Here is a 23,205-nt window from a genome sequence, read left to right on the forward strand (position 1 = left end):
ACTCTTAATAGGATCGAGACATGATATTGTAGATTCGAGTTGCTACGCATTCATTGAAACGCTTACATGAATCTTTAGTCATATAAAAGGTGAAGATTATCGCTGAAGTGTTTTACCTCGGGGTCACCCTACAGACCCAAGTTATCAATATAAATGATGCATTAAATATTGTACACATAAAAACTAAGGGCTGATACAGGGTTCTGACAGGGTCTTGTCCTGCCCCTCTCCTTCATTAGACCAACAGACTTCCCTTTGCTGATGTGGTTTACGGTACACCATGTGGAGTGTTATAGAAGCAGTGGATAGAAGAAGAGAGGAAGTGGATAGGCGAGAAAGTGGAGATTTGAGAATAGAGTATTCTTTCTTGAGAATAGTCCTGAAAAGGACTGTAAACCAGAAGGAATGTTGAGTGAGAACAGCTTGAGTAGTAGAGCTGATGAGGGGATGCTGGCTTGCGTCGGCGAGTAGAGATGATGAGTAGTAGAGAGACTCGACGTTTCGGACAGGTTGACTGTCCGTCTTCAGGTTCCTTCTGGTTTACAGTCCTTTTCAGGACTATTCTCAAGAAAGAATACTCTATTCTCAAATCTCCACTTTCTCGCCTATCCACTTCCTCTCTTCTTCTATCCACTGCTTCTATAACACTCCACATGGTGTACCGTAAACCACATCAGCAATTGTACATGCCACCATGCAAACCTTCAAACAACATCAGACTTCCCTTTGTTTTACCTGTCATTGTTTTGCAAGGTTTTCCGTGTTGGTTACCTTTGACATTATTTTTGTACAGCACCCCCCCCCCCATCTTGCTCAATTCTAGATCCGCCTCTTTGAAATAGTAATACATGGCATTGAAACAACTGAAATATTTTTAATTTTGGATTTTATTTGGAAATTGAATTTTATTTTGTCTTCGAAAAACAACTCCACCAGAAAAAACACGATTCGTTCCGGATTCGGCGGTCATCCGAACCGTCGTATCACTCATACGACGGTGCTCACCTTTTTCTGAGAAAAATCGACTTCAAAGTTTACCATAGCTTTCTCACTTAGTTCCCTAGCCTTTCAACATAATCATTGCTTGAAAATACATGATTGGAAAGACCAAGAAAATTGCTTCACGTTGGTATCTTTATTCTAACACAAAAGTAAGAATCTGAGAAAATAGATGGTGGCAAAATAGCTACATGCTTGTAATTTCGGTTTGAGCGGCTTATATTTTCCCTGTACAAAACCTCATAGGGAAAGCACGATACGATGTTTTTACTGACCGCGATTTCAATGCGCGCGGTTAGTCAAAACGTCGTATCGCTTTTCACGTGCAAAGTCAATGCAGTGCCCAGTGCCGATACGACGGTTTGGTTGACCCGCGCGCATTGATATCGCTCTGTTACAGTACACGTTTCCAATGGGATTGCGCATTTTATTGAAAAAAAAATTGTATGGCATCGCCGTGAAAATTCTCTTATATCTCAAAAAAATAAAATAAATTGCTGCATAAAAATTTAGTTATGAATGGAGTAAGACTTATACTTTCATTTTCTGCAAGAATCTCCTTTTTTTTACCAGAATTGACTAATACGACGGTTCGTATGACCACCGATGGTATGTGTGCTAAATCTCTGGAGCCACGTTTTGTATAAAAATTTTAATGATCCTGTCTCCATAGCCAATCAAAGTTCAGGAATTTAGTTGCATAAAGCAGTGTATAAGGTAACTGTGTAATCGTTTTAATCATCTTCGTGAAGAGAAACCTATTCCAAGATGTTCCAAGTTGAAGCTGTTCACACTTTTGCTGGCAACTTTTCCATACTGGGGCAAATCTCCCTCATCTTTCTGAAAAAAATTAACAATTGGGAGAAAAAGAAGTATATACATGTATATATATCTAAATAATAATGATAACAATAATTGGATTCATACATGTACTAGTACTTTTCAAGAGAATTCACAGCAAATCTATATTACAAGCATTATCATGCCGGCTTCAGCTCTTGTTGGCAAATCCAGTGCTCATTAAATGATCCAGTGAATATATCTTGCCAGGGGCATAGCCTCATACAGCATGTACAGTGTCAGTAGAAATTTTTCGTTCTTATTTTCTGATTGTATGTTATTTGATTTATTGTTACAGATGTTGTTGCCATGATATGTTTTGAATTCCTCGTTATACGAACTACGAATTATCAAATTGTTAGCCGATTAGGTTTTTTTTCGACAGTCTTATTTGAGTAGAAAGTGGTTGTGTCCGCTGCCTATTTTTGGCCAAGACATCATTTTCGAACTAAACAAATCCATAGCATTACTTTCTATATTTTACTTAGTTACGCCGCTTTTATTTCATGTTTGATTGTATCTGATCACATTTGTAATATTTTTTTTCCTTTGTATTGTTTTCCTTTGAAATACATTTGGCAATCCCCTCAAAGGCTTGTGTATCTTCGTTTCATCCTTAAAATCATAATATAAATATCAAAATAAGATTAACTAAATTTGATAATGATGAAGAGTTACGCGGTTACACTTCGTAATTCCAAAGGTTCGTCATTGCAAAAGTTCGTATTCCGAAACACGCAAATTGCCACTACCTCGAAGTTCATTAATCCAAAAACGAAAAAAAAAGGTTTAGAAACAGAACATTTGTCATGGAACTGGGGGGGGGGGACTTCCATTGACCATTGGATACCAGATGCGACCATGGGGTTTCGAAAAGCACCCTAAACAAGTATTTTCAAGATTCTGAAAATGCACCCCTTATAGGTATTGGCGTGTGAAACCCCTACTCGCAACAAGTATTGGAGACAAAACGATACTCTCCACAAGTATTCCCTGAATTGACCCCCTAAACAAGTACATCAATATTTCAATTGTTAAATCACGGACGTTGGCTTTACCTTTACTTACATTGGGTTTAGTACCACTGAAACCTCCCATACCACGCTCAAATCGGACTCTAAAAACGTAGTGTTGTGGCATAAAGTACATCCTTTGTAAAGAATATTAGTCTTTTTATAGTTTGACATTCCTTTTGCCTCAAACAGCCAACTGTTTAAAATTTGACCGCCTACACACGTAGCTTTCCTAAATAAATATCTTTAAAACCCTTATTACGTTACGTACGTAACGTGCCAAATCTAGAAGTAGAGATCCCTTTTACGCGTTTCTTTGGTCTTGCCTGGTATCCACTCGTCAATGGAAGTGCCCCCCCCCCCGTCATGGAAAAGCTTTTTAATACCAAAAAATCGGGCGTCCTTACAAAATATGTTAAATTTCCTAACCTCTTTATGTTAGAATTTTGTCACAAATTAAAGAAAGAAGAATGAATTCTTTACTCATATAGTACTTCTACTTCTAGTTCATTTCGTACTCCAAGTGGTAGGTTATAGTAATACGACCAGTTCATTTTCTTGTGTAAATATATTACAATATATTATAATGTGTTATATTATATTGATATGAAGTTATAACTGATCGCATACAATGTACGCATACATTTGTTAAGTAATTTTTTACATGTTCTTTTTATGTTGTACTCTCATACCCATAGAGGGGGTCGATAGGGTGAATAAAATCTTATCTTATCAACATCACGAAGGATGAATAGGGGATTTCGATCGGTCACTGAAGTACCTCTCCGACCGTACTCAGCGACCGATCGTTTTTTTACCAAAACGATCGGTCGCAGAGTGCAATAAAATGCTTTCACATCATGATTTCGGTCGCTGCAACCGTACCCAGCGATTGCACCTTGGTGTGAAAGCAGTTTATTACTTATTAGCCAACACATTTTTTCTCTCTCTCAATTGAAACCGTCGATTCTCTTTGAAGATCAAGTATTATCTACCGCCCTCTCTCGACGATTGTTTTAAAAGAATTTTTGAACACCTAATTTACGAAATTATCATAATGGGATATCAGAAGCAACATCTGCCATCTGATCAAAATAAGGAATTCCAAATCCTACACATCCTCCAGGTGGAGGCGTCATGACATGGTCTAGTGGTTACGACTCTCGTGTCTATATCAGAGGGACGTGGGTTCGAATTCTAGCCATGACGTGTTTTCCTTCGGCAAGACATTTACCCACGTTGTGCTGAAATCGACCCACGTGAGGTGAATGGGTACCGGGAAGGATTTATTCTTTGACGCAATAATAGCGCAGATATGGCGGCTTACCTACGACCGGGCTGATTATGATACCAAGTATCATCAAAGCGCAGTTGGGTATATGAACATAGCAACTGCGCTATACAGATGGACATGTTATTACTTTTTTTTGACAGAACATAGGAAAAGCTTTTCAACCACTTGTGGGGTTGCCACGCAGTCAAGTTTATCTTATAGTCGCAACCCCTGTACCTTCTAATAACCGATATGTTTTAATAGAAAATGCAATTTTCTTTTTCTTCTATGCTTTGCTTGTCAGTTATATGTATATTATTATTGTATTTTCTTTGTTAATGTGTTTATGAAAAAAGTGTTGCAGAAACCAATAAATGAAAACGAAAAAATGTTACTTTGTCGGTTCTTTTTTTTGGTGATGTTTGTTCATTCCATACGATCAAATACCAAATGATCCAAGGCATAACTGATATTACGAAATCCAAATATGGGACAAACATGACAATTGACAAGAATTTTTTGACATAATTATCAACACAATTATCTCAATTTACTTTAAGATTGAATGCAGGGGCCGATTGCACAAAAGAGTCTTTGCAAAACCGTCTTTCGTGACGCCCATTTATTATGATGCGCCATGTGAAACGCATTTTAAAATAAATTAACTGCAAACATTTTTTATTAATCCGTTATAGTAAACAAAATCTTTGTTTATGAAATGAAGTGATATATCATGAAATTGTATACAAATTGATTTGAATGCTAGCTAACAAATTTTATTTGTTTATCATACATTTCAGAAATATCCCCAATACATATACAGCGCATCATAAAAGATGGGCGACATGAAAGACGGTCCTTGGAAAGACCCTTTCGTGCAATCGGCCCCTGGTTAACTCGATGCTAGTGATAAGTACTCTATGAAATAGGTCAGAACAAACGGCCTTCAATTATAAAGCTCAGGTCACATTGATTAAAACAAATATTCCATTTATTACAAATATTCCGATCTGAAAAATCTGTATGATCAAAGTTCTGAATATTGCTATGAATACGAGACTTTCTGTTGTTAAAGGGACATGCATAATCGTAGTGACGTCATACAGACATCTTGTCATCGGCTGTGCGATTCAAATCCGAAACGGAATTTGTAATGCTTAAAGTATGATTGTGAATCCATTATTCCTTAGCATAGCTACGGTTATTTTGAATTGGAAATGAGATTAATGAGGTTACACTCTAAAAACAAATCAGTCAAAAATGACTGGTTAATAGGGTCAGCTGGGAGCAACTGTTATTCTAGTCATATCTGACTATTTTCTAGTCATATTTTACTAGAAAATAGTTATTTCTGACTACAATATATGTCAGAAATGTGAATATCAGTGATTGCCATATCAGTTGCTCCCAGCTGACTACTAGTCTAGTCAATTTGACTGATTTTTTTTAAGAGTGTACTACACGCAATCACAAACGTCCTTAAAAAAATCAGCGGGGTTAAAATGGTTTTGAGTTTAAAAAAAAATACTTCCCATTCCACTATAAAGACAAATTTTTAATACGATTTGGCATGTCCGAATGGCCCTTGCCTAAATTTGCATGGCAAGCATGCAGAAGTCGTTATCGGGTTGTACTCGGATCGCAAAGTCTGCGGCTGGCATAAGATTAGATGACGTTATTAGATTTAAAATGATCGTTCTTGTACTTTTGGCAGGGTTGAAACGGGTTTTGGTTGAAAATTTACTTCCCATACGTCTCTAAACACAAATCATCTGATTCCTCAATGCCCCCCGACTTTGAATCGCAGTTAGATCATCGCTGATTCAACTTACATTCCAAATGTTTCACCATCTTCTAGCGTCTCGGGGAGCTTCTTTCCCCGTGTTTCCGGGAGGATGAGGCATAAGCCAGCTGCTAGCATCGCGGCTGCTGTCTGAAGGACGAGAGGACCGGGCGACCACACGTCATAGAGGAGGAGTACAAGAGGGGTTGCTATAGCAACCAGTCGAGATGCCGATGAGCAGATTCCAACGCCCACACTCCTTTATTTTTGTCATGAGAAAAGAAGTAGAGGTTTCAAGGGTATGAGTATGAGGTATAATATGCGAGCAGCACCTGCAATCTAATCAATTGCATTTATTTATATATTTATAAAGTTGTGAATCATAAGTTATGTCCGTATTAACACAAATTATTATGCGTTGTTTTAGAATTCTATTAATAAATATTACAGGATGTTACACTCAGAGTCATGAATAAATATAAAACGAACGTTCGGTATTTTGTATTCTTTTTATCATCTCACCGTGTATGTTGTCAAAACGTGTATGTGATATGAAAAAGCATAATAGCCATCTTTGCCAATAACAAATCGATGGATCAATAAGGGGTTAATTAGCAAACCTTATTTTTTATAGGCGTTATTCGTTTTCATTCCATTTGACTAATTGTCATTATATAATTGATTATGGTTTATTAATTATATTTTACATTACATAGGTTATGTATAAATTGGTGACATTTAATATTAATATTATCATTATTACTACTATTTTATCTGCTTATTCGTTATGTTTTTTTTTTCATTTTCCCCTTTTTTCGGCGCGCGGTCTTACCTTGTGACCGTTGGCAATACCTCGATAGGATATATCAGCCCTACCGCCCATGAGCAGGCGATACCAAACTTGCCCACCATGGCAACGCTAGTTTTCGCTGCACCGATAGCTGTTAGAGAGAAAAAAATATAGGCACACCGTGACAGTTTCACGAAGGATTAACAAGTAATGGCATTCTTAATGTTTAGCTTACCCCCCCCCCCCCAAAAAAAAAATGAACATAATGGAAGCTGGTACAGGGGTTCCGAAAATCACCTCAGCAGAAGAACGGTGTGCCACATGGAGGCTCAAAGCCAAGTGGAATGTTAAGAATCCCTTTGTTACGCTTTAGAAACCAATCAGTGCGTTTTACATAAATTACTAGAGTTCTAAGCAACTCCCTTGTCACACATCAGTGAATTCATTAACCAACCGATCAATGCCCACCTCGTCAGGTCAATAGTCAGACACTGAATGCAACTCTGCCGTCGACTGTCCCTAACAACATTGACCGATACGTCAAGATCAGAATGAGATTTGGAACCCTTTTTAAAAGGTGGTGCTTGGATTTTTTTGAAAATATTATCTCAAAAATAGTTGCAACATATTTGGAAACTTGAATGACAACGTGTGAGTTGTATTAATCACAGTGCATTACTAGGATTCAACTTGGACTTTTGTAACTGTGGTCCACTGCTAGGGCTGAAGAAGCCGTTATGGATGTGAAAGGTTGCAGTTTGTGATGTCAATAAAACTGCTGTAAATAAACGTAAGTCGATCTTTTCATATTTATTTCCCGAAAAAATCAATGTGTATGTTGTTGCCATAGAAGCTCGGTCCATTCGTATGTATACATTTAATATATAATATTTATGTGTTTCTTTAGTACAGGTCTTAAACACTTGTTCACTGCTACCACCCTGCATTTTCAATTAAGAAAAAATAATTCAAAGAATCAAATTTACAACCCAAGTTATATGATGAATAGCTATAATAAAAACTGAAAGTGTAAGAAAATCAAGCATTTGTCCCACAGAAAAAGAGAAAATAAGCCAAACATTGCCACCCTTATTTTGCCACACATGGAGATGTATCTGAGAACAAGGTTATATCATAACCTTGTTCATTGAATGAGTGTACTTAAGGGCATTTAAAAATATAATTCATTCACGTTTGAGGCACGTATTAGGCAACAACTACGTTCCAGTATAGACCTCGTTCTTCATAATCTTCATATCTGGAAATAAAAAGGCGTGAACGAGCGAAAAAAATATTCCCCTTAAACTGAAAATATATTTCAGGTTTCTTTCTTTTTCTTTTTGTTTTATGATGACGTGTTTGGTTGTGGAACTTTGTTTCGGACAATTTCCCCAAGACCTCACTTATAACCCAATGTGTGAGGGTGATTGTGTGTGTGTGTGTCCACACACCTTTCTATCTTGGTTTTGTTTTTATTAAATTCATTCAATACAATATCATATTTTTTCGAGTAACAATACAAATAAGATATATAGATGTTTCAAAATTCGTTTCACTAGATCAAAAAAAAAAAAATACCTGCAAGAATACATACATAGGTGATCATCAATAACAATCAACTTTATTTTCAAATTTCAACCGTATTGGTGTAATCGCGAGTGATCGAAACGAGCGAGGAAAAAATACCTCTCAATTAATTACTTTCACATAACAGTGAGAATAGTTGAATTGTATCATTACAATAAACCCCATTCTACCCGAAAACCAGGAAAGGACGGGAGTAGGTCATTGCATAAAAGTTGCGAGGCATCTCCTACCCCCCTCCTCTGGATATCGGTGCCCCTGATAGGATGCTAATCCTGAATCGATCGATTGACTTACGGGTAAAAATGACGACAAAGCTAGCAACTCCCGATATGGCGAGGCAAGCGATAATACTGTATCGACGTCCGATCACTTCGATCATTGGCATAATCAGGAGCATCGCAGTCATTTCTACTATACCAGAGATTAGGAAACTAAGGTAGATATTCACCCCGAAGCTACCGGTACTGAGATGCAGTCCGTAAAATATCAGATTGTTAGCCATCCTGCAAAGGATAGGATTGATAAAGTAAAAACTCATATATTTTGATTTGGAACGTGTTCCAGTTAGAAGACAACATATCAACCGGTGTGGACAATTGAAATCTGTAATGTTTCCTGATAGATTTAACAAAAAACAGATATTTGATTCTTGTCAAAGACTCAGTTACATTTCAATTTATGCTTATAATGTGAATAAAGAATACTTTTTCAATCATAAATATTAGCATCGATGCACTTACCAAACGATGATCAATACGATCGTTCTTTTCCGTAAGATAGGTGTTCGGAAAAGATCGGAAAGATTCGGATCACGATTCTTCTCAAGTGTTCCAGTTTCCTTGTGTGGACAATGAGCGGGGTAAAAAAAACCACATTATTAAAAACTCCGGTGTTGACTTACCCCCAGCCCGGAATCAGTAAAGTATTAAGTGTACAAGCGAGGACTGTCGGTAGGAACCTGGTAAATCAATGATCATTATAGACCTATATAATTTACTTTAGAATCAAGGACATATTATATTATCATTGCAAATCGAGGACTTTAAAGTGCAGAAATGCCCATCTATGCAGGAGTATATGATTTGGGTATGTTTGTGATTGAGCCGAGGACGTCCTCTCTTTGTGGTGTGAAATTTATGTGTGTGTTTTGCATTTACTACCTTGAGCATTGAAGCGCGCGCCCATATCACCCTCATGTACAGGCATGCACTCAGTTTCAGTCGTTTAAAAGATATTACAGAATGAAAAAAAAAAAAAAAAACATGCCTTATATATTTCAGAACAAAAGAACGGAAATAATTCCGTTTGGATTTTGAAAAAAAATTCTCGCTCTCTCCTGCATGCCCGGTCTCGGTGAACAGAATGCCTCGTCGTGGAATTATGCATACAAGACTAGAAGAAACAGGACTACACGTGACACGGGCCTAATCACAACTGGCCGGCAAAAGATATTCATTCGAGCCAACCCATTCTCAATTTTGAAATTTGATATTGTTGATTGACGAAAAAGAATGAATACGACTGAAAATCTACCACTGATTGTAGGGACGGTACCTACTGAACTTCCTTTTTTCCCACATTGGAAAGATATATCACTACTAATTAAAGAAACTATTGTTTTACTGGCGGAAGAATAAGGGCCATTTTACTCTCTCACGTGACGACTTTGTTCCCGTCAGATGTAGTCTTCATAAATGCCGATTTATTTTTAAAATGAGCCGGTCGAGGTAATCTTTTTCTGGTCAGAAATGGAATGTCAGACATATATCCTATCCACTGGTAGTAAACATTCAACCCTCGAATTTCCTCCTTATTTTTTAATGTTATTTTTTAAAGCGCCACTTTAACACACGAGTCTATCGGAAATTATAAGCCTGTGACATCTTAGTCCAGATTGGACCTTGTTGTTTGGAAGTGCCCTTTTCCCAAAGCTAACATAGAGGGCACATGTCTCCAAATCTCTAATCAGCGCCAATCCACTCATCTTCCCTCCCCAACAAGGGAAGATGAGTTGACTGGCGCTGATTAGAGATTGGGAGACATGTGCCCTCTATGTTAGCTTTGGGACTTCCAAACAACAAGGTCCAATCTGGCCTAGTGACATCTACACTATAGTTCCGAACGTGCCGAACGCACGATCCAACCAAATGAGCGGTCGGGTTAATTCAGTGTAACAGTTACGGTTTCAGGACGAGTTTTTACCAAGACCGGGCAGCTTTAAATCAAAGTAATCATTACCTTAGATTTGTAAATGTTGTGTTGGTAGAAGAAGTCGTCTTCGAGCTTGACCTTGTTTATCTCTGCTACCCTCCTAACGGTCTCTTGGGCTTGCTTGTATCGACCTTTGGAGATCTGCCAGCGGACTGATTCTGGAACGAAACTAGAATCAAAGAGGGAGTGGGCTTATATAACATCACCCAGGTTGATATTCTTAATTTAGGCCTAGATCGTGTATCACGAAAGAACCTTCAAATCGGACAAAGATAATTGCTAATCGGAATAGAATGAATTATATGATTTTTTCCTTTCCCGGTTCACAATACACCGCTGTTTGTTTTATGAACTTTTTTTAATAGTTTTTAAACAGTTGACATAAAGATATGCTTAACTTATTTAAGCTTAAGTATTCAAAATTGAATTTGTTTAAGATTTTAAGTACTTAATAACTACTGCACAAACAGTAAACTGTGTTGCATGAAAAGATAAAACAGAGTTTTTACTGGTTAAGGAAGTTTGGAGTTTTTATATTTTTTTGTAATTCACTCAGAAAACAATTACGATGTTGCGCCAAGGATGAGAAAAATAATGAAATAAATGAAACAAAAATCAGCTCATTTTTATGCGCAGATTTTCATTTGCCGTGCTAGTCAATATTGTTAACGTGTTGGTCCGTGTAGCTGACGTGTTGGTCCGTGTTGCTGACGTGTTGGTCCGTGTATAGCTGACGTATTGATCCGTGTTGCTGATGTGTAGGTCCGCGTTGCTGACGTGTTGGTCCGTGTAGACGACATGCTCTGTCGGTATGGTCCGTGTAAATCCTTGTGAAGATGCCGTGTGTGCTGTCATCAATGCTCGTCGACGCTTAATCCGGGGCAAAACGATCCCGGACCTCCCCGGATTATGCCGGCATTGCCGTGTTGATCGGTGTCTATATGTGACTGGGGCTTTAATCATAAGGCTTTTTTGCACGTATGGTACTTATAAAAATATTTTAAGCCCCAGTCACATATAGACCTCGGGCCATCCCGGATCTGACCCGGGGTGGTCCGGGGAGAGATCCGTGTTGGCGCCTTGGGTATCCTTGGAGGTCCATGGTGGTCCGTGTTCGTACTTGAACGTCCGGGAGGCCAACACGGCAGTTTTTTATTAACTGTCAAAAACATCCGGCGTCATCCGTGGACTGCCGGGTAGATAAGCAATCCGGGATGGTCCGTGTAGCTGATGTGTTGGTCCGTGTAGCTGCCTGTAGTATCCTTGGCAGTCCGTGTTCTTTTTTCCCAATCAAATCTGTAAAACGCTATTTACTTCACGAACTTTTCAGTAGTTGTTAAAAAGTTGACACCAACATGCTCAATTTATTAACATTAGTGATTAAATATTCAAAATTAAATTTGTCGTTCAAGATTTAAAGTACTTAAAAACTACTGTGTAAAACAGTAAACTGTGTTGTATAAACAAACAGCGTTTTTACTGGTTAAGGAAATTTGGAGTTTTTATATTACTTTTTAATAACAAAATCAAATAATGTTGCGACAAGGATGAGAAAAAGAATGAAATATCTAAATAAATATCAGCTGATTATTATGAGCAGATTTGCCGTGCTGGTCAATATAGCTGCCCTGTTGGTCCTGGAGCTGACGTGTTGGTCCGTGTAGCTGACGTGTTGGTCCTTGTAGCTGACGTGTTAGTCCGTGTAGCTTACGTGTTGGTCCGTATTGCTGACGTGTTGGTCCGTGTAGCTGACGTGTTGGTTCGTGTAGCTGACGTGATAGTCCGTATTGCAGACGTGTTGTTCCGTGTAGCTGACGTGTTGGTTCGTGTAGCTGACGTGTTAGTCCGTGTTTCTGACGTGCATGTCCGTGTTGGTGACTTGTTGATCCGTGTAGACGACCAGATGATCCGTGTAGACGACGTGCTCTGTCTGCATGGTTCGTGTAGACCCTTGTGAAGATGCCGTGTGTGCTGTCATCAACGCTCGTCGACGCTTAATCCGGGGCAAAACGATCTCAGAACCTGCTTGGATCGTGCCAACATTGCCGTGTTGATCCGTGCGGATCCGTGTCTATATGTGACTGGGGCTTTATTGACGATGTCAGAGAAAATAGTGAACAACCGTAAATCGTAGCATCTTGATTATCTAAATCTAGGGTCTATGTCATTAGGTTTTTTTCTAGGAATGGTTTAACTTATAAAGAGGGGCCATTATTACACAAAAGATAATGAAGCAATAAAACGGAGAAAAACAAGAAGAAATACTGAGAATCGTTGAAAATTGAAATCGTTGAAATATTGTATACATTTTTATTGTTGTTTGATATTTTTTATGTAACAGGACCGTGTTAAAAACAGTGTATATTATTTGAACATGTTATCCTGTATAAATATGTTTTAATAAATGAAATAAATAAATAACTAAATAAATAAACCTAGAGCATACCATCAACAATGTAAACATAAAACAAAACAAATTTATACTTACATGAACACAAAGAAGTAGAGGACAAACGTTAGGTGCAATGCAAGGAGAAGGTAACGCCAATTGTTGATGAAATAAGCGTATAATGTGAGAAGAAGATACCCAGCTGGGAAGGCGGTCGTCATGATGACGCTAACGAATGCACGTTTAGACGGGCCAATGAACTCCGTAGCTGCAAAAGAAAAAGATAAAGTTTAAAGGCGGTTAGAACTTTTTCCAGAATTCCGAATTGAAAAATCCGATTTACCGTCTAACTCAAGCATATATAACCCTCTAGGTCAGAAATGAAAGACTATCGATTAATAGATATCAATGGCGCAATTAGTCAAAGGATTTTGATGAGGAGGAGCTGAGTAATAAGATGGAGGACTTTCAACACTGAAAAGTTCTAAAAAGATGTATCTAATATTTCATTATTTCCCTTTCATTTTCGTTTTTCTTTTTCTTCACTCAAAAAGAAATGAATTGCAAATTTGGCTCTGTCAGTGCTAAATTATTATTTGTGCGAAATTGTTTTTTTTTTCCACCGATCTCCAGACCCCAATATGACTTGCGTCTTCGGAATAAGAGTACGCATGCCATGAATGAATCAGCACCCTCAAATTGCTGGTACATGTACCCTTATAGGCCTGAGGCTTAAAAATATAATATATATATATATATATATATGTATAACAAAATACAAGGTGAATAAAAAAAGTGTTGCAGTGTGTGCGCAGTGTCTGGATTATGGGTCTATTTTAGCTTTAAAAAATCATCTTTAGATGTGTGCAATTTCTATCAAAATTTGGATCATCAGTATTTTCATGGTGCAACTTAAGCATTTCTGCTGCTGCACATTGATTTTTGATGGATTTACTCAAGATTAAGCTGGATTTTTAATGGACTTTTTACCATCTCTAGACTACAGAAGGAAAGCAAGCTCCCTGACTTCAGTCCCATCTACTGTATTTTGAGTAGGCCTAGAGTTGACAATCAAGCAGCAGATGACACTTGTACTTTCTTTCTTCTTCAACCGGTGCTACTACTAAAGCATTTTCATCCAAGTAAACTGTATCAATCTGCTCAGGTAGTTGTGATTAGTTTGTATGCTGAATTTTGAGACCGGTTTTTATCTCATTGCTGGATTAAGTTGTGAATGGTGTGTACATGTACTGTTATCATTTATTATATCATTGTAGACTCATTGTACTTTGCAGCCCTGAGGCTGATCTAAGGTCTGTGATTGAGTTACCCATTGTATGTGGTTCCTGATGATAAGCTTGGCCTAAAAAAAATGGCTAGATCTGTAACTGGCAAGATTATTTGCCTTACTTTGCTTCTGACAATCTTAAATATAATATACACTGAGAATTGTGTCTCTAGATCTACAAGGTCAAGGACATTGCTATTTGCAAGGCTGAAATGTACCAATAGCCATAGGTCATCATCCAGCAAGCTTTCTATAGGGCATGCCCAAATAGGATTTACCAATAACCTGCCAACTGATCTTGAGGTTTTCACAAACTCTCTCCATCATCTTCGAGTGCAAAGGAAGGGCAACATTCACATGCTTAGTTCTACATGTCGTTGTAAGACTCTCGTAGCTGCTTATCTGACCCTGCTGCTCTTAACAAATGCATCAGATATTGAACTCAACCCAGGTCCTGCCAGCAAGTATCCTTGTCAGATTTGCACCTACCCGGTAACATGGCGACAACGAGGCATTGCTTGCGATGACTGTAACCAGTGGTACCACGTAGAATGCATGCACATGTCAACACCAGTTTATGAAGCTCTCGCTAATTCAAGTGTATCTTGGCAATGCATTTCTTGTGGAATGCCCCAGTTTTCTAGCAGTTTGTTCAACTCTTTTATCGTTGACACCAGCAATACCTTCTCCACACTGTCATCGTCCTACTCTGATGATAATGCAACAGTGCCATCAAGTCCTGGACCGCCTATAGCATCTTCTCCTTCCCGCCAGTCCAATAGAAGGCACCCAGTCACGGAAAGAAAGATGAAGATTTTAACAGTCAACTTTCAGAGTGCACGGAACAAAAAGGAAGAGATCGGAAATCTAATAGATTCTTCTTATCCGGATATTATCCTTGGCACTGAGACTTGGCTCAACAGCAACATCCATAGTGCTGAATTGTTCCCTCCAGAGTATGAAGTGATACGGAAGGATCGCTTTGACGGATATGGTGGTGTTCTCATAGCACTTAAAAAGGACATCATCTTTGAACAACTACCAGATGATCCTAATCTTGATGTTGAAGCAATCTTTATCAAAGTAAGCCTTCCAAATAATAACTTCCTTATAATAGGTGCTTTGTATAGACCTCCTTCTAGTTCTGTCAACTATATGGAGAATCTCTGTCAATCTATAGAAGAAATTCACAATCAGCACCAAAGTTCTGTCATCTGGATGGGTGGGGACCTGAATCTACCGGACATCGACTGGGATACAGAGTCGTCATCAGGTAACCAGTATCCTCTGCCAATCAAGCAAAGATTCTTGACGATGATCCACAATTGTGATCTACAACAGATGGTGTCCTTTCCTACTAGGTTGAACAGCTGTCTTGACATTTTCCTGTCAAATAGGCCCACTCTTCTTAGCAGGTGTATTGCCCTTCCAGGAATAAGTGACCATGATATCGTGCTAGTGGAATCCTCTGTTGTAGCACGCAGGAAAAGACTGGTGAAGAGGAAAGTATTCCTTTGGAAGCATGCTGACATGGAGGCCCTCCGAGAAGACTGTCTTGCCTTTCAACATTCCTTTACAGAGCAATTTGATAGGACGAGTCCTGTGCAAGTCATGTGGGACAACATCAAGTCTACCCTCTTACGTCTGATGGAAAAGCATGTACCATCTAAGATGACATCAACAAGATACAGTCAACCTTGGATCACTCGTTCATTGAAGCAGTTGACCCGTAGGAAGAAGCGATGCTTTGACAGAGCTAAGGCAAGCAACAACCCTGGGGATTACACCAAGTACTTGGATGTGAAGAAACAGGCAAAGAAAGCATGTAAAGCCGCTTACTTCAAATATGTTGAAGATATTGTCAGCCCAGATTCAACCACCAATCCTAAACGATTCTGGAGTTACATTAACAGCAAAAGATGTGACTCATCTGGGGTAGCTTCGCTGAAGTCAAGCGATGAATCCTGAATAGACAGTTCTCATCTGTCTTTACTAGAAATGAAGACATGACTAACATGAAGGACATGGGTAGTTCTCCCTATCCCTGTATGGAACCCATCACCATACAATGCGATGGTGTGCAGAAAATCTTGTCTGGTCTACAAATCCATAAAGCCACTGGGCCCGATGAACTGTCTTCACGGCTATTGAAAAACCTGGACCGCGAACTCGCACCTGTTCTGACAGTCCTATTTCAAGCTTCCCTTGACCAAGGAGTTGTTCCAGCTGACTGGAAGAATGCAAACATTGCCCCTGTCTTCAAAAAGGGAGAAAGATGTAAGCCAGAGAACTACAGACCGATCTCGTTAACATCAATGACATGCAAAGTTCTGGAACACATTGTCCACAGCAACATTATGGACCATCTTGAAGACCATGACATCCTCTCTGATGCTCAGCATGGTTTCCGTAAAAAACGATCCTGTGTCTCACAACTTGCTCTTGCGGTCCAAGACCTTGCGAAGGGTATAGACAACAGAGAACAGATCGATGTCATCCTGCTAGATCTTGCCAAGGCCTTTGACAAGGTGCCACATGGGAGACTTCTTCATAAGCTTGATTTTTATGGCATACGGAACTCTACTCATGAATGGATAGCCGACTTTCTTGACAATCGCACGCAACAAGTACTCCTTGAAGGAACCATCTCTACCAAGTCCCAAGTGACATCGGGAGTTCCGCAGGGTAGTGTCGTCGGTCCGATGTTGTTCCTGATATTTATCAACGACCTACCAGAGTACCTGTCTAATGACACCACTGTTAGGCTCTTCGCAGATGACTGCCTAGTTTATCGCAAGATAAGGTCAGAGGAAGATGGTGCTCAACTGCAGGAAGACATCAAGTCCTTGGAGCAATGGGAGGCTGACTGGCTGATGGAGTCAACCTCAAGAAATGCCAAGTCCTCCATGTAACCAACAAACGGAAGCCTATCATATTGCCATACATCCTTCATGGTTACACCTTGGAGAAAGGAGACACAGCAAAATATCTTGGAATCTACCTCCATCAAAAGCTCAGCTGGAATCATCACATCAGCCAGGTAGCAAAAAAGGCTAATTCCACCAGGGCTTTTCTTCAAAGGAACATTAGATCATGTCCTCGCAAAGTCAAGGTGCTCTGCTACCTCACTCTACTTAGACCAGTCATGGAATATGGAAGTATCATCCGGGATCCTTTCACTCAAGCTAACATCATGAGGCTTGAAATGATACAGAGAAGGTATGCTCGCTTTGTTTGCAATGACCACCGCAGAACAAGCAGTGTCACCTCCATGCTCCAACAACTGCAATGGCCATCCCTGCAAGAAAGGAGAGCCCAGGCAAAGGTTGCGATGATGTTCTGCATTAAGAACTCGTTAATATCCATCCCGGAGGCTACTCTGATCCCATCTCTCCATTCCACATGCTACATGTAGGACACAGACACTGCAAAAAACTACTTTCCTGACGAAACCAGGCTATGGAACGCTCTTCCACAGGTCGCCGTCTCATGTACCTCTCTTCCAAGTTTCAAAAGAGAGGTACAGAAAATCCAGCTCCGTTAACTTTCTACGGATGTCTTTTTAGCTGCACACTCTTGAGTTCATTTTAGACCCTTTATTTGAGACACTGTACATACATTGCACCTGCACAACAGTACGACAATACGCCAGACGGTGGCCTGTACTTACAGAGAAGAAAAAGAAGAAGAAGAACGTATATAGAAGAGTTGATCAAATTTTCGCCCATAGGGCTTCATCAAGAAATGATGAATTTATTAGTCAACAGCACCAACCTGATGGAATGAATGTGTCTTTCCACTCCTTTCCCGTGGTTTGATTTCTTTTCTCCCCCTCTCTCTCTCTTGCTTCCCTTTCTTGTTTTCTTCGTTTCTTTCTGTTGTCCTTTCCTTTCTTTTCCTTCTCTTTCTTTCTTTTTCTTTCTTTTCTTTTTTTCTTTCTTCTTCTTTTTTTCTCTTTCTGTCCTATTCTTTTTTTTTCTCTTATTTTTTCCCCCAGCTGTCCTCTCTATTTCTGGCCCCTTTTCTCCCTTTCTCTTTTTTCTTCTAGTCCTTTTCCTTTTCTCTCTTCCTTTTGTCTCCCCTGCTTTCTCTTCTTCTTTCTTCTTCTTTTTTCCCTTCCCCTTTCTTTCCCTTTCCCTTTTCCTTTTTTTTTCTATCTTTCTCTCTCTCTTGTACTGTTGCGCTTCGCGTCTTACCTTTAGCGCGTTGTTTTTTACGCTTTGCCCACTGCGTTCCTTGGTGCTGCTGACTAATAAATTCATCATTTCCTGCTGAAGCCCTATGGGCGAAAAATTGATCAATTCTATCTACGGTTGTTTCATTCACCTTGTATCTTGCTTTATACTGCCACAACCGACACAGGACCTTCATTTATATATACATATTATATATATATATATATATATTGTATATATATATATATATATATATATATATATATATTCAATCTAGATCCAATTTTTTAGGACAGAATCCTAGGCTAGGCTAGGGCATTAACTTTAATTCATTGGTTTACTGCAAGTAAACGTAAAATTTGGAATTAACCAGTTCTAAGTTAACCATGGCATTATTCGGCTGCAGGCATTAGACAGGTCCAGATTTAAGATAAAGTTAATGCCCTAGCCTAGCATTTTGTCTTGTCATTCGGCAATTCGTTAAGTGTTTCAGAGTTAGATCTAGATATTGGATCTAGTATAGATATCATCCTAAGGCCTATAAGGGTTCTGAAAGTTACAGAAAGCATCTGCAAAATGGATGCTGCGAAGAGTTTGCCCACTGACCTATAACGTATGAGATGATAGCTGATCCAAAGCAGGCTGCAGCATCGACGGACCTCGTCACAACAAAAGTAATGAAATTTGGTGAAAAGGCAGAAACTACCCCAGAGATTACAATGATCACGTTACAAAGGATGAGAGACACTCTCCTCCCGAATCTGAAAAAAGCGCCAGAATGAACAAACTATTAATGAAGGTGAAAGAGCGGGAAACTAATACAACCTACACAGAAACCTATATATATAATGAACCGGACATGGTGGCTCAGTAGTGGAGCGACCTGCCACACGAACATAACATATTTTAAAAATTATGTAGAGCCCGCTGGGGGAGCAGCTCAAAAGAGGTTGAAGTGGCTACCGTGTGTAAATTATTATTATTATTATTATCATTATTACTATTATTATCATTATTATATAACCGGTATAAAAAACACATTTTGAATCAACAAAAATAAATGACATTCTCGTTTCCTGCGACATCTTTCAAGGCAGCGCCAAAGGGCAGAGGTGGGATAAGGGGCAACCACCGCGACTGGTTGAAAATTGTAGAAAGGAAAGAAAAGTCGTATTAAAATGCCAGGTATGGGTACGTCCTCACTCACTGTTGCCCCATTATTCAATTGTTTAAATAAATAAGGGAGAGCATTCATTTTTTTTTGTTGTTCCCGGATTGAACCAAAGTGCAAATCCACTTACCTATCGGCTATTCCCCCAAAGGTTGCAGATCCGATCAGAATGCCAACGAAAAAGAGGGATTGAGATAGATTGATCAGGTATTTCCGGTCACAAACCAGGTCAAACTGTTTGGAAAAATGAAGAAAACAGTGAATTCAGAGGATGCATTGTTTAATGATTATGATAAAAATAAAATTTGTAGTGAATTAAGATGATCTGATTATGTTATTTCTATTTCTTTACTATTTTTTTACTATTCGGTTTGATTCGAGATTTTTAAAAACATTAAAAATGGTGATAGGGCCTAATAAAGTGGAGCGTTGTGGCCCAGTGGATTAGTCTCCGGACTTTGAAACAGAGGGTCGTGGGTTCAAATCCCAGCCATGGCGTAGTTTCCTTCAGCAAGAAATTTATCCACATTGTGCTGCACTCAACCCAGGTGAGGTGAATGGGTACCTGGCAGGAATTTATTCCTTGAAATGCCCCAGCGCTGTAAAAGGCTGCGGGGCTAAAGCCAGGGTAATAATATCCAAGTCCTTTGGAAGCGCATAGAGACGTTATTTATAATGTGTTATGCGCTATACAAGAACTGTCTATTATTATTATTATTATTCTCTCAGATATATTGATAGTCACGATTTAAACTTGGGGGGGGGGGTTACGTTTCATTATCCAATTGTAATAATTAGTAGAAGCGTATTAAACGAATAAAGTGAATTCTTGCATACATGTATGGGCAGCCATAAGGGCAAAATTAATGTCATCTTAAACGATGGTGATTACAGACAAACTACGATTATAAACAAAGGACGGTAGAAATAAACAAAGTACAATTAGAAACAAACAGGATAGTTGCAAAAACAAGGGACGATAAAAAACAAACGAAAGAAAAGTTAAAACAAAGGTCAAGTAGAAACAACGCAGGACGATTAAAACAAGAAAGGATACTTTTAGCCATTATTGCTGCCCATATACACGGGGGTTTTGTGGTCTTAATAGTCTCATCTGAGCAAAACATATTTTTGTATGATCCAAATTTGTGACAGATTTTTTTAAATGTAGAAAAATAGTCGTATTTTTATGCCTACCCTTTCTCTTACTGTAATTATTTTCTTTTCGCCCCCCCCCCCCGGCCTTACCCCCAAACATGCGCAAGAGAACACCTGTTTGATTGTGAATAATGTCATTTTTTTGTAAAACATTTGATTTGACAAAGAATATCTTATTCTTTTAAGAAGGGATTGAGTATATACTCAACTTACCGATTGGGTTATTGTTAGCCCCGATAATTCTCTGTCATATGTCCAACCCTCATCACATGATATGACGTCATAAATAACTCCGCTCTGATTGGTATTTTCCGCGTAAAACGTCATTGCATCAGCAAACGATACATGCGCTACATCGTACTTGCGACACTGATCGTAAGTAATGGTATAGTCGTGTGCTATTGTATGAGGTATACCAAGGTGTTTCTTGTAGAAAGCACACTCACTCTCATTCAATCTCAGCTCCGTGCAATTGGCTGTGTCCCAATGCGATACCTGGTAAAAATTATGAATATGTCATGTTGACAATTTATTGAAAGAGGGATAAAACGGCAGAGCAGCTAGAAGAAATGTGATCGAACAAAAATATTTGTTGACTTTCCTTTTTTTTCTTCAACTTCTTACATTACGCTAACAGGTCGTGTGCAAATGAAATGTATCGAAAATGATAAAATTGTAGTCTAATCAGAACATTGCAGAATGCAACCTAAATTTGTGATACAAAAAATGAGATTCAGTTCGACTAGAAAAATAAAGTGGATTTTTTTTCATATACATAGAGAGGCGATGCCAAGAAATTTTTAAGCGGGAAGGATTATCTAAATGCGACGTCTGAATTGTTCTTGATAGCATTATAGAGTTATTATAAGGATATAACTGCACGGCTCAGGCCTATCATTTTTAAACTGTTCTTCATTTTTTTTATCCTTCATATCACTGTTTCTCATCTCTCTTTATTTTCAATATTTGAAATCCCATAAGAGGCGGTTGATGCTGCCCTTGAATCTATATATTAGAAAAAATAATGTCCAAAATTTTACCCGAACTGGCACTTATTTATTGCAATGTCAACAAAAAGAAGAACGAAGTGTTGATCAGTATTAAAGTTTGAAATCCATCAATTCATCTGAACATTGCACCGTTCTATTACATAATATGTCATTTTCTTATCATTGGTATGTCTAGTGTTGCCTGTGTAACAAAAAATACAACACGAGTTATTAAATTGTTCTTTCATTTGACTTACCGAGCACCAATGATCAGCCGGTGCAGCGATGAAAACTATCGCCAAGACATTGGCAGCTGCTGGAAATTTAAAGACATATAACAGGACGGTGATGATCTTTTGGTAGGTACCAATTTCACCAAGCGTGGGTAGAAGATCGTCGAAAGCCATGTTTCTCTTGCGATCCTTTCAGGTGCCAGGGGTGCCAATTCCTCACCTCCTAAAGTTTACAACTTTAATGGGACGGTGCGTGGGTGACACCGCACGCACCGTAGCACGAATGTTTACTGTCAGTCGCAAATCGAAAAGCACAGTTCTGATTTGTCACTTGTTTGGTCTTTGTAAGGGTTTATTTCGATTCGTCCAATTGCCAACCCGTCTATTTTCATTTGGTCTACCATCAGTTCGTCCACTATCCACATGTTTTAATTTTAAAAAAATCGTCCTCTCACCGTTTCGTCTAATAACCAGATGGTCCAATAGCCATTTAGTCCATGAACCATTAGATCTAATTCGATAAGTTTTAATTGGACCAAATTAATGAAATGGTTATTGGCCCAAAAGGTTGATAGCCGAAATTTTGATGGACGGAATGACATTAGACTAAATGAACGTAGACCATGTATTGAGTGGACGAGTTGGCATAAACGAATTGGCAATTTGCCTTTGGAAGAACATGCGCCCGTTACAGTAATCCCGAATGGTCAAAGCCATTCTCGATTGGTTGAAGTTCTCTGTGCTTCCGGTCGCCTTGTGATCATGAATGTTTTAATGCAGTCACATACCAGCGGTACCTTAGATAAAAATAACACCCTAATAGTAATAACCAAGTTTCAGCTCTTAAAAGGCCATTATAAAACCAATCCGAACTTTTAGAGGTCTTTGAAAATGCCATAAACATTTACAGAAACTTCGAAGATTCGACCTTCTGCTCTGCAAATATACCTTATCACGTTCTTCAAGGTTTCTGACCTTTGAATCTACTTTGTCTCTCTTCTAAAATAACACACATTTGTGCATGTTTATGTGCATAATTAAGTTTTTTTTATAAGCAAAGGAACATCATTATTTGAGTATCAAGTGATCACTAAACAGTCTAGTCAAGTTCAGAGGAAAAGGTCAATGCCATACCAATGATGTGTTTACATTCATATCGTAAGGTTTAATGAGAGCAAAGTTAAAAACTTACCGTTGTCTATTTCGTTTGACGCTGATGTGCATGAGGTAACCAGTAAAGTTCATTAGATAAGAGGCGGATGGGCAATTTAGACTCAATCATCCAATGCGGGCTCGGTTGCAACCA

At 38.8% G+C, this 23,205-nt stretch overlaps 1 protein-coding gene across 2 annotated transcripts; it reads right to left on the minus strand.

The window, feature by feature from the left end:
* Positions 1 to 921: 921 nt before the first annotated feature.
* LOC121412391 (organic cation transporter-like protein) lies at positions 922 to 22,327 on the minus strand. Of its 2 annotated transcripts, none has more exons than XM_041605203.1 (11): positions 21,924 to 22,327; positions 20,891 to 21,172; positions 19,650 to 19,753; positions 18,955 to 19,109; positions 12,985 to 13,153; positions 10,524 to 10,665; positions 9,026 to 9,123; positions 8,580 to 8,788; positions 6,741 to 6,849; positions 5,958 to 6,167; positions 922 to 1,835 (listed from the first exon to the last, which is right to left on the minus strand). In XM_041605203.1, exons 1-11 carry the CDS (start codon positions 22,071 to 22,073, stop codon positions 1,832 to 1,834), a joined length of 1,632 nt encoding a protein of 543 aa, XP_041461137.1. In that variant the 5' UTR covers positions 22,074 to 22,327; the 3' UTR covers positions 922 to 1,831. The 2 variants fall into 2 exon arrangements, with proteins under 2 accessions (XP_041461137.1, XP_041461136.1); XM_041605202.1 differs by having other exon boundaries at positions 922 to 1,839.
* Between the last annotated feature and the right edge of the window lie 878 nt (positions 22,328 to 23,205).

This window comes from Lytechinus variegatus, chromosome 4 (assembly GCF_018143015.1).
Source record: "Lytechinus variegatus isolate NC3 chromosome 4, Lvar_3.0, whole genome shotgun sequence".
In the NCBI taxonomy this organism is placed as follows: domain Eukaryota; kingdom Metazoa; phylum Echinodermata; class Echinoidea; order Temnopleuroida; family Toxopneustidae; genus Lytechinus; species Lytechinus variegatus.

What these genes read in the sequence shown, in the direction of transcription:
- LOC121412391 (XM_041605202.1), bottom strand. Translation starts at nt 22,073, where the DNA reads ATGGCTTTCGACGATCTTCTACCCACGCTTGGTGAAATTGGTACCTAC. An exon ending in CTCTACTTCTTTGTGTTCAT is followed by an intron (nt 10,666 to 12,984) that starts GTAAGTATAAAT and finishes CTTTGATTCTAG; the next exon opens with TTTCGTTCCAGAATCAGTCC. An exon ending in ACAACATTTACAAATCTAAG is followed by an intron (nt 9,124 to 10,523) that starts GTAATGATTACT and finishes TGTCCACACAAG; the next exon opens with GAAACTGGAACACTTGAGAA.